General features: G+C 46.4%; 1 protein-coding gene across 1 annotated transcript in view; it reads left to right on the top strand.

The window, feature by feature from the left end:
* Nucleotides 1–902: 902 nt before the first annotated feature.
* Nucleotides 903–17,374, top strand: part of aatka (apoptosis-associated tyrosine kinase a) — a 30,952-nt gene continuing 14,480 nt past the window's right edge. Inside the window, exons 1-3 of the mRNA XM_041956443.1 lie at nt 903–1,003; nt 1,856–1,884; nt 14,092–14,225. Coding sequence (XP_041812377.1) covers nt 903–1,003; nt 1,856–1,884; nt 14,092–14,225 — 264 coding nt within the window. The remainder of the gene's footprint in view (nt 1,004–1,855; nt 1,885–14,091; nt 14,226–17,374) is intronic.

Raw genomic sequence — 17,374 nt, 5'->3', positions numbered from 1 at the left:
ATTGCACATTGGTTTTGTTTTATTGTAGTTATCGTAATTTCATTTTTTCTAATCTTTCTTATCTTTCTTATTATCTTGTTTCTAACATGGGGGTTGCAATGCAAATTTCATTGACATGTCATGCTCAATGACAATAAAGAATCTTGAATCTTGAATAAAGTCAAAGTGGTAAATTATTCATATATTGAAAGAAATGTATGCAAATAAAGAGTATAAAGAGTACTTGAGTAACAGTAAATAAAAACTGCAATTGCTTCTTTAATCAATAAATGAAATAAATAAATAAATATGTCCCTCAATCGTCGGGACTTACTGACATACTGATGACAACCAGCAGAGGGCCAGTAGCAAATATCCGTGTATGTGTGTGTGTGTGTGTGTGTGTGTGTGTGTGTGAGAGAGAGAGAGAGAGAGAGAGAGAGAGAGAGAGAGAGAGACAGAGAGGGGGTGCACAAGATGGAGAAGAGGAATTTTCGGTATCATGCCAAGCAGCATAAGCAAGCTCGCTCTGACTGCCTCGGTTTAAAGGTTATTTCTGTCTGGAGAAAGCATATGTGGGGTAAATATACAGATTAAAATTATCCACACTGACTGATACAGTATCCGTCAGTGAACTCGCCTGTGCTGCCTGCCATTCCTCACCTGTCCACTAGTAGCCCTGTTCGGCTTCTGCCAATCACCTGACCATTAGCTACTTTCCCACGCAGCTGCGTGTCTCTTCCGGTAAACCTTCCCACTGCGCCTCAACAATGTGCCTCGGGAAAAAAAAATCTAACTCTGTTAGTGGGGTTATAGTGACAATCTGGCCACGGTGGACTCAGCAGAGTCTTCCACTGGCCCAGAGCTCCAGAGTCTCTGAAGCCAAACATGCTGTTTCCCTCGCGCCCGGCCTGCAGTCCGGTATGTCGTGGCCTGGTCCGGCCCTCGGTGTCCTTCCTCGCCTCCTCCAGGACCTGGTGGGACGTCAGGATAGGAGGTGTGGTGTGGCCCGTGTGGCCCAAATGTAAGTCAAAGCAAATGGAAGCATTTCAGCAAAATGTCCTGTTTTGAAACACACACACACGCACACACACACACGCACGGAGGCGCACGCGCACGATCACCAGCAGGATTCCTCTGGAAATGGCTGCGTCAAGCGCGCCAGAGAAAGCCGGAGCTGTACGCGATTTTGTCTTCAAAGTAAAAGAAAAGCATTAGAACTCTCGCGCATATGTTTTTATTTTGAAAGCTAGAAACGGAACTGCTTTTATACCTTATGTCGCTTGACTGTGGTGCAAGATGTCGCTCATTCTTTCTGAACCGAAGCTGAAACCCAAATGCGCATCGCTGACCGACGCATCTTTCTAAAAACGAGCCAGCTGCTCTGCCGAAAAAACGGCGTTTTGACGCGTGATACGAGAAAAAAAGAGCAGCCGGGGGGTTCATTCTGGAGGGAGCACTGACGGGAGATGACCAAATGTTTGCAGTGGTCATTATTTTAAAATTGGTGTAAATAACGGATAAGCGTTTCACCGGGTGACCGAGTGGGCACAGTAAACACGTCCAGAATAGTCGCGAGGCGGGATTTTGTTGTCAAGCAAGTAAACTAACAGATGTGGGGAGATGTCAACATCTGTATCCGAATCTGTTCGAGCTGAAGGTGGAGCAGGACTACCGGGGGTCTCTCTGTGAAGTGCGATGGAATAAAATGCTGCGCATTACTGCTTCGACCACAGGTTACCTAGTCTGAAACGCACCTGAGGCGGGAGTTTATCCTCGACCTGTTCGTGTTTAGGCTTTTGCCGTCTTCTGCAGCGAGGAGGATGCTCTTTGCCCTACATGTGATTGTCATGTCTTCGGCGTTTTTCAATCCCAGTTTTGCCTTCAGCTCCCACTTTGATACAGGTGAGTGACTTGGACGAGGGCGTCTGTCCGTTTGCTGCAGACGTTCCTTCAAAATCAAGCTGATGTTTGCTGCAAGGCCATGCGCGGTTTCTTGGCGCTACATTCACCGTGTTTGCCATTTTCTTAGCCACCGGCAGCGGCATCATTGCCATAACATCATCATCATCATCATCATGATCACAGTAAGCCTAAACCTCAAAAGATTAGCTCAGGCGTGGATGTTTCCGTTCAGTCCCTTATAGCTTGGTGACAAGAGGGTTAAAAGTGCCTCCACAGATTCTGCAGAGTCCCACACATCCATCCCTGCAGCTGAGTGTGTGTGCATGTGTGTGTTCTGATCAGGGTGGCAACTGAATACAACGTTACAGAGGTGTGAGGCTTTGGTGCTTGAGGTTGCCGTTCTTGGTGCCCCTTTGGTCGACATCATCTGGCTTTCGAGGGGTGATGGGACCCTTTGGCGAAGGAGAACCCAGGTGCTGCTGCAGTGCTACAGGGACCCCCCACCCCCCACTCTTCCCAAACAGGAAGTCATGCCTGTGCTTACAGCCTGTGAGAGGGCTCGAATTAGAGCAGAATAACTAACCGTGTGCAAGAGTGTAAACAGGACTGAGAGAGAGCCCCCGCACAGAGCGCAGTGTGCTGAGCATACAAATGACGGTGAGCTCAGTGGCTCTCAAGTTTCAGGCTCTATCTGTCCTCCCCAAACTGCACACTCTCTGTGATCTCTGATCCCTCTTCGTCCAGCGATTCCGCCCTCGTCTACCTTCCTGCGACTCCCCACTTTCTCATTCGTTGCGTCTCTTCTCAGAATGTGGCACTAAAAGGGGCCTCCGTTTGTAATCACTTTGGTTGATCACGCGACGTATGCTGTCCCTGTGCATTTGGCAAGTTTATGTGCAATGGCAGCATTGCACAGCACTGTCAAGCAAAGCGCCGCAGCAAGACAAGTGATAAGTGTATATTTTCATACCCAGAAAAGACGCTTTTATCGTCACACAGAGCGCTTTGGCTGAAAAACTGAGAGAGCATTTAGATTAACAAGCAGATCTCTAGATCACTGATCACATAAGACTACTGTGACATCACCACTGAAGGATTTGTTCATAAATGATGCTTGACCTGTTCCAGATATTAGTCTGCTCTGCTCTAAAATATACCGCAAAGAGAAATCGGGTTAGTGTGAAGGTATTTGGAAAACCCGTGACAAAAGCAGTTCTCGGCATGGAGCGCATGGAGTGTATGCTGAGCTGGCTTTCCCTGCTTCCGTGCAGTGAAATTTGATACAAACCTACCAGAGGAGTGTAATCTTTTAATTTGAAGCCAGATAAATGGTTCCCAGCTGAGTTATGGATAAAATGCTTGCTTACTGTGGCTCTTCAGGGGCATCGTCTAATTTAATTGTCTTTCGTGTTTTCTTCCTGGAGCAGTTTTTGAAAAATTCCCCCTCAGGAATGTGCAGTGAAACACTCATGTTTTCTTTATTCAGGCTGGTGGTGGATGAATGGATAACCTTGGTGACAGCTCGGGATGCGATTGCATGCGTGCACTGCGATTGGTTAGTTTCAGGTGGGGGGGGTGGGGCGTGAGTGGGCATACACATGTAGCTTGTATGTAGCTGGACTAGAGGATGGGGAATGCATGGTCGCTGCCCTTTCGTAATGATCTACATTTTGCATTAGAGGAGCAACTCACCACCTCACTGAGGATCAATGTTGTCTAGGCGATAGAGGGGGGCGTGTGAGGAGGGACCAATCATTTTCATGGCCAGTGCTAAGGACAGAGAAATGCTGGAGTCCCTTAAAGGGGCGAGATCCACAGCATTCAAACAGCTGTAGTTGCTGAATATGCTGTCTTTGAGGGTGATGAGTAGATTAATGAAAAACACTTACATTTCTGAACTGTAGCACCCCTAAAGCCATCCTCCATACCTGCACACCAGGACATGTAAGAACATAGTGTGTTTCACCTCTGCACACACACACACACAGAGGAGCCAGGTCAGTCGTCACTTCGCATGGCGTTATATAAGGTGTCAGCAGAGACGGATGCACCATACAAGGACTTCTGATCTCCTGACTGCATCGTCCTTTGCGAACCCAGACTGCGGCTTGGTTTGTGTGCAGCCACGGGTGGTGTTGGCCCAGCATGTGTGGCACTCTGCACCAGCGACAACTGCAGCTTGCACCTGGCTGACTACTGCTTCAGCACCACGGAGAGCTCTCCCATCAGGAGAGGGCACAGATGTGTGTGTGTGTGTCCGCAGGGCAGCTATTTGTAAACCTGGCTGCAGTAATATGCATCACTTTCCTGTCGGGGCAAACAGGAGACAGGCTGACCTGGAACACGGCACTGATACACCGACAAGCTGACTGTACAGCATTGTGGGAGACTTGTCTCTCAGCAGTCTCCTCTGATGCCTGGAGGTGGCAGTAACAGCCAGTGTTAGCATGTTACGGATGGCGTGAATTAACACGCACACGTTTTATGTCAGTCACACACACCAGGTCATAATGCATAATGCACATTCCACATGCAGGAAAGCTGCCACGTGCCCCCACGCACACATGGACGCACCACTGCAGGGTATAATCACAGTGGTGCCCATACTGGAGAGAAAGGACTTAAAAAATGGTTTCTCGACCTGCTCGCGGAGCTCCTCCCACTGACTCAGCCAGTACAAGCCACTGACTGTTTGATTATTCATCTCTCCATGTGTAACACCAAGCACTTTAGTTACATAAGTCTGCCTCTGGGGGAACTAGAATAAGAATGAAGTGGATTTAAGCAGTGAAGGGGAACCATCTATGTCTCCTCTATGTGCTGTCTGTGTGATGATGTGGGGGATGTGAGGTTTTTTCCTGCTGCCACACTGGTTGAAGGCTCGTGCGCTTGCAATTACATGCTTAATTTTTTAGATAGGGTCCCACGCGGTATTTAACCCGTCACTGAGTATCATTTCGTGGTGCATTTAAACGTTAAAGCACCCCGAGAGCCATTTAGCTACACCTCACATGGTGGCTAGGATTGGAGAGGTTCGGTTGTTGCGAAGCGAGGCTGAGGTGAGGTGGGCTGATTTTAGGGATGTTTCATGGCAGGCGACGAAATGACAGAAAGGCATACAAGTGTGTTCTTAACACAAAGTGCGACTGTGTGAACTCGCTGCATGTGCGCCGCGAGTCCAGGCATGTGCTGAACAATAGCATCAGGGAAGCAGAGGATTATGAGAGGAATGATGAGTGCTGAGGAGGCAGCATAACTCACACTAACTTATTTTGCTCAGGTATGTTTGTATGCACTCCACACACACACACACACACGCATACACACACACACACACACACACACACACACACAGGCATCTCCACACAAATGTACACACACACACCACCTTTGTCTGCGTCATGAGACCCGGGCTGAAATGTCATCTCAAGTGCATATTTCTATGTCTGCATATGGTTTGCACATGCATCTAATTTGTGTTTATCAGCCTGAGGCCTAAACACACGAGGGCCCAATCACTCCTTCCTGGAGTGTGTGTGTGTGTGTGTGTGTGTGTGTGTGTGTGTGCGTGTGTGTGCGTGTGTGTGCGTGCGTGTGCGCGTGTGCGTGTGTGTGTGTGTGCATGCTTGCATGTGTGTAAAGCTCTGTTCTGTCAGGTCTGTGTGCAAATGCTCTTGTCATACATATTGCTTTATACAGGTTGAATTATCAAAGAGCCATTGCTTCATTAAAATCGATTGTGTTCTTTATTTTATTTGTAATGTGAAGTAGTTTGGTAAATTGTAATCTGACAGCTCTGTTTGCTTCTTTAACTTTACAGACAGCAGCATTGTGATGATTAGCATGACTGTGAACTGCTGATCGGATCACAAAACATTGGTAGCATCTGTCTCACAGGACTGTTAGTGCTGGCCCTCATCACAGTTTGCATTTCCTATAAACTGTGTTGCTTCCTGCTGCAAAGAGGACCCTTGAGTCCTCAGTCGAGTTTCCTCCTCTCCTCATCCTCTTGACTAAAGAGGATAAAAATATTTTCATTCCATTCATTCATTTGACTCTCTGTTTGCCAGTGTGATAAACTCTGAACGGCTTTTGTTCCGTTTGTGCAGAAGAGACAGTAGCTCTCATTCTTTTTGTGCCGGCATAATAAACCCCCAATTCAGCGGATTTCCTTCAAAATTTGACCCACCAGCCCACACTGAAAATTGCAGGACAGAGGCCAGTAGAGGCTGCCAGTCTCCTCTGCAGTCATTTGTGCTTTCTTACATTAAATACAAAAATGTCCCACATTAATGCATTATTGATGTTAAATGCTACAGCTAGCACCTTTACATGCAACGCCTCGGTCACTGAGCTCGCCAAATAAGCTTAAAATATCTGCAGATCAAAGGCAGAGTTGATATTCAGACCCCTTCTCTCCAGCAGCGCGCCCTTCCCCGACTGTCAGGGGACGGACATGACAGGCCTGTAATGCTGATCCATGGTGGTCCTCCTGGGCTCTCACTCCCAGTTAATGACAGTTATCATGGCTCTCTGCAGGCCAGCGCATCTCTCTGCCATCTGCAGCCATTCACAGAGAGCATGACTCGAGAGCAGCAGAGAGGATGTAAAGCGATGGAGGATGCCGTACCCTGCCATTAATCATGTCATGCTGCTCCCTCTGCTGTCAGCCCTTCCTGAGACTGACATGTTTGTGCATGTGTGTGCTTGCGGAGCACCTCCTCCTCTCCATTTTTTTTTTCAACCTTGCAACTTTATCTCTCCTTTCTTCAGAGCACTTTTGCTCCCTCCCCCCGTCCTAACTCGTGATCTGTCCCCTCTTCGTGCAGCCTGTAGCGGAGGGCTGCTGCCGGACGTTTTTCCTCTCTTGGGAAACCAGGCTGTGTCAGAGGACAGCTGACTTCTCCTTCAGCGCAGCCCGCTGACTCTCCCAGTGGCTGTCAAAAAAAAAAAAGAAAGAAAAGAAAACGAGAACTAACTCCAGCCACTCTGCATCCCTAGACGCCGGTATATATAGAGCAAGTCTTTTAAAACAGGTGCTCAAATTACATCTTGACACCAAAGATGAGCTCACCGCCAAAGCCAACGATTGATCCGTAACGACGGCCCTTATGCATTTTAATTACAAATGCACAAAAGCAGTGGAAAATCAATATTTTTCTTGGCTCATATACAGGAGGGCAGCTCTCCACTGTAAGCTGGCTGTTTTTATGAGTTGTCCTGTTCTAGGCCTTTCATCCAGTCAAAAATCAGTGTATGTTCATTTATATACTGCATGTAAATATATGAACTGCTCCTGCCGCCTCCTGACCGACCTGTAAATCTAAACTTAAAGGTCACATTTTCTCCTGTCTCTGTCTGTCATGGCTGTCCTATCCCAAGCACTTCCTCACCAACACCACCTACATCGCCATTGCTGGTGTATGTGTGTGTAGAAGCCAAAATCATACTTAGATTTTGTCATCAGAGGGTGTGCACACAGGCTTTGTGTGGACATCCGCTTGCCTCCAAGTTGTTGTTACAAAGCTACGACATACATCTGTGCACGTGTAGAGCGCATCCTACACGTGGACTCTAGAAAGCAGTATAAACAGAACTACGACGTGTCCGCAGCTGTCCGTGTACGCATCCGTCTGGGAGCACATGCGAGCTTTTCTTGTTGGTGCAGTCCAGGCACGGCAGATGGAGGAGCTTGTTTGCCCCTGCAGCACCGTGCCGTATGTAAACGCGTGCTCGGAAAGATTCGGGTCTCGTTCTTTTCCCCTCATGTTGACACAGATTTTAGCCATCAGGAGCATTGAGGGGAGTTAAGTGGCTAAATAATGGCGACTGCTAACTTCCCCCGGTCTTTTTGCATTCTATTCCACGCAGCTTGGTCATTAGTGCCACCTGGGCACATAAGTGCTCCTTTATTTGCGCGTGTTCCAATATGGAGTGACTGCTCTCTTTGTGCTGTTGGATGGACAGGTGGGACCTCCGTCTGTAGCCAATCGCCACACATTAACTGGAGACCTTTACCTAGCAGGTTGCTTTGTCCCTATTTGTATCCAATCTACTGAATACTAATTGCAGTTGTAACTGTATCTCTTTTGCCCTCTCCTCGGCTCCCCCTCTTTCTCAAGACAATTTGATTGCAGTGGTGTGTAGTTTGGCAAAGTGCCCACCCTGCAGCACTGTCATTACTTGGTCTTTTGGTGAAAAACAAGAAGCGGAGTGTGTGTGTGTGTGTGTGTGTGTGTGTGTGTGTGCATGTGCATGCATTTGGGCATGCAAATCAACCAGACCTGCATGGAAAGAGAAAGACAGAGGTAAAAAAAAAAAAAAAAAAGGAGTGTATTAAAGCACACAACATTATCTGTGGTGTGTTAGAGCTGCTCCTCATGGGTTTTGTCGGGGGGCTGCTGCTATCAGGAGCAGAAACAACCCGCTGCTCTCAGTTACCACGGAAACTCCAAAGTTCTCCTCTGCAGCCCGGTGAGATGCCCTGACTTGGCTTTTTGTGTGGGTGCGTGCTCTCACGCTCGTAAGCGAGTGGGAACGCACGGCTCGGCCCTGGCCTTGGTACGGGTGTGGGAGGCATTGTAATATGCATCACTCTGCCTTGAATAAAAATCCCGATCTTCTCGCTCTAGCCTCCCTTGTCCTGTTTGTCCGCTCTCCCTCTCCTACACGAGTCCTTTTGGAGCAGATTTGTTGAATGCATGATGAGCTCTGTCGTGTATACCAGGTACTTACACACAGTAAATATCCCAGCAGCTGCAGACCCGGCGTTCAGTCGCTTCGGCTACCCGCTCCAGCTGCACGGCAACAGAAAGCTCTACCCTGCCGCTGCATGCTTTATTTATGATCTACCATGAAAAGCTTGGCGGCTGTGCTGAACGCACTGCGTTCTCGTTTCGTACGTACACCCATCGGCACACATTTACACAGCATTCCCTGGCTTTCCTGCCTCCTCTTTTGGGCCTTTGTCAGTCTACATGTCTCTCATTCCTCTCTCATTAAGGAGATGCAAATCAGTTGAGGGAAACAGATCCACAGCAGGAGTACAAACTCACGCTGAAGTGAGACTTTTATCGATAAGTCTGGGAAATCCCTCCTTCCCTCCCTTCACCCCACTGCATCCTCCTCATTATCCGCCTGAATTGTGGAGGTGGCAGTGTGACTCTACTGCTCTCCCCACCCGTCCGTCAGGACATTGCTCATCTTCCTCTGGTCCAGAAGACGGCTTTTTAATAAAGCGGGTATGAGCCTGGCTTTAAGTGCTTTATTTTCATTTCGCCTTGCAGCTGGCGAAGTAATGTGTGCTCCTCAAATATTTATGGAGGACCCCGGGTCGTCGCGCTCTCGCTTTCCTTCAGAGAGAGGGGGAGATGGGTCCTCCAAATGTGGCTCTTATGAAAATAGTGCAACTGATTTTCCTCTGGATGATCGTATTAGACTTCCTGGTGGTAAATGAAGACTCAATAACAGTTGATCTGTCTGTTGTTGTTAAAACATGCAATAGCTACTGTATATCTTATGAGTCCAGCTGCCACGGTACAGGGGATCCACAGGTACACCAATAACTGCACAATGCACCAAGAAACAGAAGAACTATGAAGCTAAATGGGAACCAGATGATGATCATTCATCTATTTTCCGACCCTTTGTCCTGGGCTGAGTCATGGTGGTGAAAGGATGCGCAGAGAAGCATCATTTATCTCCGCAACTTTCTCCAAATCTTTAAAGGGATTCCCCCACCTGTCTGCCCTGGAGTCTGCATCCATCCAATCATGCACTTAGACATTTATCTAAGCAGTGCTGAATGATAAGCCAGAGCAATCACATTGCAATTGGGATAACAGCGTCACAGTTTTAGTGGGAATGGTATTTTTTGCATATCATTTTCATTGAGAATATATAAAAATGGCGATGTGGAAAGTATGATTTATATGACATGATAGTGCCGCATGGCTTCATTTATGAAGGTGTGTTGTGACACTTTTTACCTTTATCAAAAAATGGCAGCTCCTGCGATGTGATTACTGCACTTGGCAACGTTGCCATTTCGATGATATTTAGATTAATTGCTCAGCCGTGCTTTCAAAGTAGCTGTGGCTTGAGGTCTGCATTACTGGGAAAAACCTGCCGCAGTTCCCTCTTCACTGCCGGCAACCATTACCATTACTTATTTATGAGGCCTTTAAATATCTGATCCCCTCTACTTGTGCATTTACTTGCCTCTCATCTGAATTGAAGGATGTGTCATTTTTCCAGAAGAGAGCCACATCATCAGCATCGCAGACGCACCACCACATCAGCACCAGACCTGACACTCTCCAGAGCGCCGCTTCAGCTTGTCTGCTAGGGTCTCGAATAAAAGAGACAGGAGGCACACCCTTGTCAGAGTCCAATGTAATGTGGCTTTTAATGGATGCAAACACAGCTTTTGTTCCAAATGTAAAAGGCCGAACGCCCCCCTGTTACTACTTTAGGGGAAACAGTCATTTGCTCTAGACATACAGAACAGATTTAGAGTGGACTGCCAATTTCCATGATTCCTCCATTTTCTGTGGCGGAACAATAAGTTGGTCCTCTGCACGCTTGTGTTCACCATCTGCTCCATCGGTGCCTGTAGAGGGTTGACAGTTGCCAGCTACATCAGCCTCGGGCTGGATAACTTTTCAAGGCAGCCGGCTTATCAAGATGGATGAGGTTTTGTGGCGGGAACGCGACCAGCTGAGGAGGAAGTGGACACGATCGTACACTTCCTACCTCGAGGTGAAAAGTTGCTTGAAACTTTAATGTGAGGAGATGCTTGTTTCTTTTTAAAGGAGATGATCGCTGCGAAAAAAAATAGAAGGGCAATGTTTAAAATGAGGCAGAAACCAGAGCATGTGATCAGGCGCAGGGTTTGCGCATCATGAAAACCGATTTGATGGGCTCCTCCAGAAACTATAATGTGTGTGTGTGTGTTGTGTGAGTCACTGTGCCCTCTGATTCAGCACGGGCCATCACTGTTTCCGACACCATCTGCCCAGTGTGCTTTCTCTCTACTCCATCCGTCTTGCTCACATCCATCCGTCCTTCTACACATACATAGGCAACTGATATGTACTAAAAAAAAGCCTAAAAACTCTGTTGAATGGCTGAAAAACACAGTTGTAAAGTGCTAAAGCTCCTTTGCCAGTAATTTATCTGTGTAATGGCAGAGAGGGAGAAAGCACATTCATAGCAGTTAGTTTTCTGAGCTGCTTGACGAGGATAATAAAGGGACGGCACAGAAGCTGTGAATATGCACATTAGAAGGAGAGCATCATCCCTGTTTCCCCTATCAGCCTCTCCACAATGCGTCCTGTCACCACCCGCCCACGCTGTGTGTTGTGGTATGTGGTGGATCCAGAAAGGCCACTGCTTGGTTTAACTTGGTAATCTCCTTCTTTTCCCACTTCACAGACACATTCACGCACACACACACACTAGCACAAGCTGTCACAGCATAGCACAGGAGGGAAAAAACAGGAGAGTGCCATCAGCAAAACAGTTTCTTCCAAATGTGGGGAAATAAAGAGGGTTTAGTGCACCGTAAATGCCAATCAATTAATATGTGTTGGCCAGCGAAGTTGTTGCCATGGTGATGTGTTGGCAGGTCAGTGCCCACACACACACAAACACACACACACACTGTAGTTCTTAAACCAGGCTTCAAGTAGGAACCCGGATGCTTTCTGCCTGTCTGTTTTCATCATCCGCCCATGTGTGTGTGTGTGTCTCTTCCCGTGCATATAGGCTTTGTGGCCGTGGCATTAGGGTCAAGCTTTGGTTGGAGCGGCGCTGTTGGTGCGGCAGGAGATGTCATGTCTGGAACAGTGTGTTCCCTCCAGCCAAATGGGTCAGGACCGCTGGGTCTCAGTCCAGTCAGTGAGCTGGAAAAGTACCCACGCACAAGCATCACACACCGCAGCTCTTAGTGGACCCGGTGAGCACCGGAGCGCCACGTTGTCCTCACAAGGGGAGAGAAACAAAGGGAATCCCGGAGCGAGGACATGTTGCTCACCATCTTCTTTAACGGGCTGTTATGGATGGACTGACAGTACATACAGAAAGGGAACAAGAGCAAACATGCCATCCACATGGGTAACTGCAGGCGTGGGACATTTCAGAAGTAGGCAAGCTGGTGTCACGGGGTGTGTTGACAGATGGAGGAGCTCTGCCAGATTGCCGTGGTTGGCTAGTTAAGTTTAGCTTCGGGTTTGGTGGGTTTTTCTTTTATGGAGGGGACAATTTTTTACAAGAGCGCAAGCTGTGAGAAAAACGGTTAAGAGTGAGAACTCAAGGACGGAGATGCATAAATGAGGTTTATATAAACAACATGGTAAAGTGAGGATGAATGGATTTAGCCAGGAATTTGCAACCAAAACATTTTTTATAATGTTTGTGAGCCCATTTTGGGAAACTAACCACAAAATATGCAAATGTAGCATTATAAAAAAATATATATATCTTAATGATTTAGTCATGACTCAACAGATTAAACTCTTTAAAATTGCCTTACTCATCCTGTGGAAACATTATACTATGTTTTCTGTGGCTCTGGAGGGAGCCGTCCTAAGTTACCTGATAACCCTAATAACCCTGATGATGTCATCAGGGTTCAGTTTCATTGGTTATGAGACTTATTTTTAACAGCCTGTGGTTCAAGCTGGAGAGCATCTTATGAAATATGTTATGAAGGTGCATTGTGGGAATTGTAGGACACAGCAGTTTCTAAGCTTGACCCTTAAAAATCCAGATTCCTCTGCGTCTGCTTCTTGGGTTTTTATCTTTCCACGTGTGGAAGCAGCTGAATTCCTTGAACACACCTTAAAATTTTCATATTAGAGCAGCACATAGAGCAGCAACAACAGGCGATCCTTCCCTCTTAATTAACATTACAGTCGGGCACTTTATAAAGTAGCATGTAATTAAAAGTGCGACAGGGCTATTAGTAAACAGGATGGGACCCAAAATAGACCATACGGGGAAATTAGAAAATCAATTCTGCATTAACTCATTTTAAAGCATTAAATATGACTGAGGGTCAGATAGATGAGCATGCTATACTTTCTCCAGAGGTGTCCTGTGAGATGACAGCAACAGTAGAGATCTCCTCTTCGCTCCCAGTACACAGCTGATGCAGGCGCATTTTTTGAAAGGTGTTGACGGGTAAACTTCCTGGTAATAATAGTATTTTGTGTCTGTGCACGTCTTTGTGCAACCTCTCCCACCGTTTCTTTCACCCTCTTCCTCTCTTCTCCTTTCCTCTCGTCTCTTTCATCTGTGCTGGCAGGAGGTTTAAAACTGTAAATCACATTATGTGGAGGTGCTCCAAACTGTGACATCTGGCCCTCTGGCCGGTCCTACAGGCGAACAGAGAAGCTGACACGTGTGCTGCACATATGCACAAGAGAACACAATGTCAGATCGCAAATAACTTGCACGACGGAGGAACAATTACACAAAATCACCAATAAACATGTGCGTGCTTTCCGCTTATTGGTCGCAGACCCACACAAAATATTTATTTGTGGTCTTTTTCAAAGCGCCATGCACTCAAACATAACCACTTCTCATTGTGTGCTAGGTTTTAATAGCATTGTGTGCATTGTTCTGGAAAGCGGTTTCTTCAATTACATAAATTTCGGGTTGTGTTTTGAATGGCAGACGTTGCTGTGAGGACAGCTTTGCAGGGCACTGCAGAGGATGAAAAGCAGATTATAGATCGGCAGCGAGCATTTTCATTCATCACAACTGTTTACATTGAGAATGAGCCACTACGCCTACTTAGCCTTTACTTTATTCAATTATTATTGAGAGCCAGTAAATGTTTTTATGGGTGGTATCAAACTTTTAGCCTCCATGAGTCCTGAGCGCAGAGTAACCACTGTAATTAAGCCACAGGGGCCTGTTGCCTATTCAGACTCCCAGATTGTAGCGATGAATAGGAAGCAGAAGAGAATGCTAATGATGAGTCACATGTTCCTTTCTTCGCGCTGCCAATAAAACATCCACACATCTGTGTGTGTGTGTGTGTGTGAGAGAGAGAGAGAGAGAGTGAGTGTGTGTGTGTGTGCGTGTGTACGTACTCAAATCACCTTTATCTCCATTTTGTTTTTCATTTCCTGTAAGACCCGGCAGTTTGCCGTCTGATCTCCACCCTTTTAACACAGTCATCCTCTGATGTTGCAGATGGGGCTCCGCTGAGCGAGCTGTCGTGGCCTTCGTCCCTGGCGGTGGTAGCTGTGTCCTTCTCTGGCCTCTTCACCTTCGTCTTCCTCATGCTGGCCTGCCTCTGCTGCAAGAAGGGCGACATAGGCTTCAAGGTGAGCTCACTGCTGCCCCCTGCTGGAAGTAATGAGGAGAGCACAAACTGCATGTGTGCACATGGAGGTAGAGTGAGTTTCTAAATAACCTAAAAGGAACTAATACTTTCAAGGTACTGAGTGTGCTTTGCCAGTATTTATATGCATTTTGTACAGACATGAAAAACACACCCAAAGGTCTCTAATATGTTTGAATAAACTGTAATTCAACCTCTTTTTAATGTACCCCTAAATACAGGCTGAATTAACAGATGAATTTTTTTTTAAAGGGAAAGATGTCCATCACAAGTTCTGAAAATCATGAGGGTAAACAGAGAAATGAAAATCCTCGAATTATATATTTTGCTTGATTGCTTTAATGAGTGATTTGTTGCCCATTGCGTTCCTGTGCTTCACTTGTATGTATTTAAGGTGTTTCCCTTTTTCGGCCAGAGATACGAAATCAGTTTAATTTAAAAAAAGCATAGTAGTAAAATGTAGGTCAGCCACTAACAATCAATTCTATTATTAATTAATTTGATTATTTTCTTCATTAATTGATTAATTGTTTTGTCTGTAAAATGTCAGAAAGAATGGCTGTTTTCTCATAGTCCAAGACGACGTCTTTAAATGTCTTGTTTGTCCAATCAAGAATCCAAAGTTTCAGTTTGCTTTAATGTTTGAAACACAAAAGCTTTGAATCTGAGAAGCTGGAAGCAACAAATTCCTGGCATTTTTCCTTAAAATACTAACATGATTGTTCTGTTGCCAGTAAATCTTCTGTCGATCTACTGACTGATTGATTAAGCAGCTAATCGTTGCGGCTGACGTGTTGGAGAAAACTTCTCAGGCGATGTGAGGATCATGATTGTTCTCATATTTCAGCACTGATCTGCTCCCTAAGCCCCTTTCCTGAGGACTGTGGCCTCATTGTGTGCAAGTGATGCAACTAACTACCCTTAGCCATCCCAGGCTGGCACACATTGTCTCTGTGTTGCCTTCAGCTGCCAGCATGACTCAGCCATGCTGTGTCAAACATCAGCGCTGAACTGAGCGGCTGATGAGCGCTAACAGAGACTGACACAGGCACATGGAGAGGGAGAGGGAGGAGAAACTCCACAGTCGCTCTGCTGGCTGCTTCTTGCCGTTACAAGTTTCCCATATTATGGCATCAGCATCATTACATATTTTCATTTTTGCTCATGCATTTTAATATTTCTCAGTCTTTTAGTGGCAGAACGGCTAAATTAAGGCCCTGATTCTTCTGTTAAGATTACTTATGCAAATCATTTTGTGTGTTGAGTCATGTGGGCTTGGAATACTGTGGATACAGGGAATGAAGACCATGTTTGGCTTTTTGTTGTTGTTTTTGGAGGCTCAGGTCTCAGTTTCAGTGAACAGTGAACAGCCTGTGGTAGGTAGAATCTGCAGGGATGACAGTGTTAGTAATGAGCACAGCATGGAGGGGCATCATTAACAACTTCTCCTATATGTGTGCCCACGTCTGTCTGTCCCGCGCCTGTGCAGATCGCCTCTGCCTCATTATGTGAAAGTGTATTTTAATAATCTGCAGGAACAGTAGGAGTCCAGGTTTCCACTGGCTTTTTTTTTTTACTGTGCAATGGCAGAAGGATGGCTTCAGCTGCTAAAACAACATCGGACTATCGTTAATTCTTTTCGTCGCGACCGTCCGTGGCCTCCCCTCAAGCCTGGCCGACGTACCAAAATGACACTATTGATTCCTGCAGAGATATGGTCCTGTAGCACCCTGTCATCTGATAGCCGAGGTGAAAGTTTAGCCAAGACACAGCTGCGTTCGGCGTCTCGCTCAAGGACGCTTGAGTGAGAGTGACTGCCATGAACCACTACGCCACCCTGTGTGTGTTGTTTTAGCATGTATGCTGCTTTTATCTTATTGTAGATATGTGGGAAGAGAGGCGAGCCCGGGCTCAATAATAGGTGGAGAGTTTTTGCTTGAAGGACAGCAGCTGTTTCTGTGTGTCAGACAGTGTTACTGAGATGTGACTCACTCAGATGTGGGTTACTGGTATTATAAAAGCAAGTGTGGTGGTAGCTGATTATTAAGAAGGAATCCTCTTATTTATGTGTCAACAAACATCAAACTCAAAAGAGTTAAGTTAATAAAATATGTGCGTGTTGTCTAGATCAGGGCTCATTCATACACAAGCCGGTATAATGGCTGATGTGTTTTAATCTTTAAGCATCAAATCTTCATCTTGCTCTCTTAGTGTGGCAGCAAACATCACATAATGGTCAAGAGGTCTCCACTCTTTTTCGCTCTCTTTGGCACCAGCCCCGTCGCTCAGCAGCTCACTCGTAAGGCGTGCGTTCGTGCGGGACGGCGCCGCACCGCCGCGCCGTCCAGAAAGGCTTCATTATTCCCCTCCATCGCTGCGCTCTTACCGGAGCGCGTTGTGTGAGGCTGGGCATTAAGTGCTTTCTAAACTGAAGGCTCTCTGGGGAGCTATGCAACGCTGACTCACGGCCAGGTGCTCGCTTTCACACTTCGCTCCGAGGAGAGTGGCAGATGGTTCTCCTGAATGAGAAACACACATTCCTATGTGCACACACTGGTGTTTTAGGACACATTCAAATACACACACACATACACACACACACACACACACACACACACACACACACACACACACAATGAGCCATTCAAATATTTCATATTAACCCACTCTGCTGCTCTCCTCCTTTCTCAGTTCCTCCTGTTTTCTCTTCACTTTTTCTTTTTTTCTTTACCGCCTTGGTGGCTGAAAGTGAGAGATAGGCTTGTTATGGGTAATGGTTCAATAGCCGATGGATGGATGGATGGATGGATGGATGGGTGCTTGTGAGCAGAGCACTATTGCCAGCCTGGTGTCCCAACATAGCCACAGTCTTAGAGACTGCTAACAAGATCGACTTGAATGGTTTTGGGATGTTGCCTCCTGTGGCGGGACACAGTCAGGACGGCGTCGGGAGGGATTCTGACTTCAGCTGATATATTTAATGAAAAGGGGGGATGAGGGTTGATTTCTTATATAATTTAAATTATACAGAGAAAGAAATCATTAGAATTGCAGCATTTCTGTTCCTGGTTCCTATTAGTATTACTGTGTGACTGAGGTCTGGTCAGTTTTACCATGTTTGTGTTGAATATA

Source organism: Chelmon rostratus, chromosome 17, assembly GCF_017976325.1.
Source record: "Chelmon rostratus isolate fCheRos1 chromosome 17, fCheRos1.pri, whole genome shotgun sequence".
Classification (NCBI taxonomy): Eukaryota; Metazoa; Chordata; class Actinopteri; order Chaetodontiformes; family Chaetodontidae; genus Chelmon; species Chelmon rostratus.
This window is presented reverse-complemented; position numbering and strand designations above follow the sequence as displayed.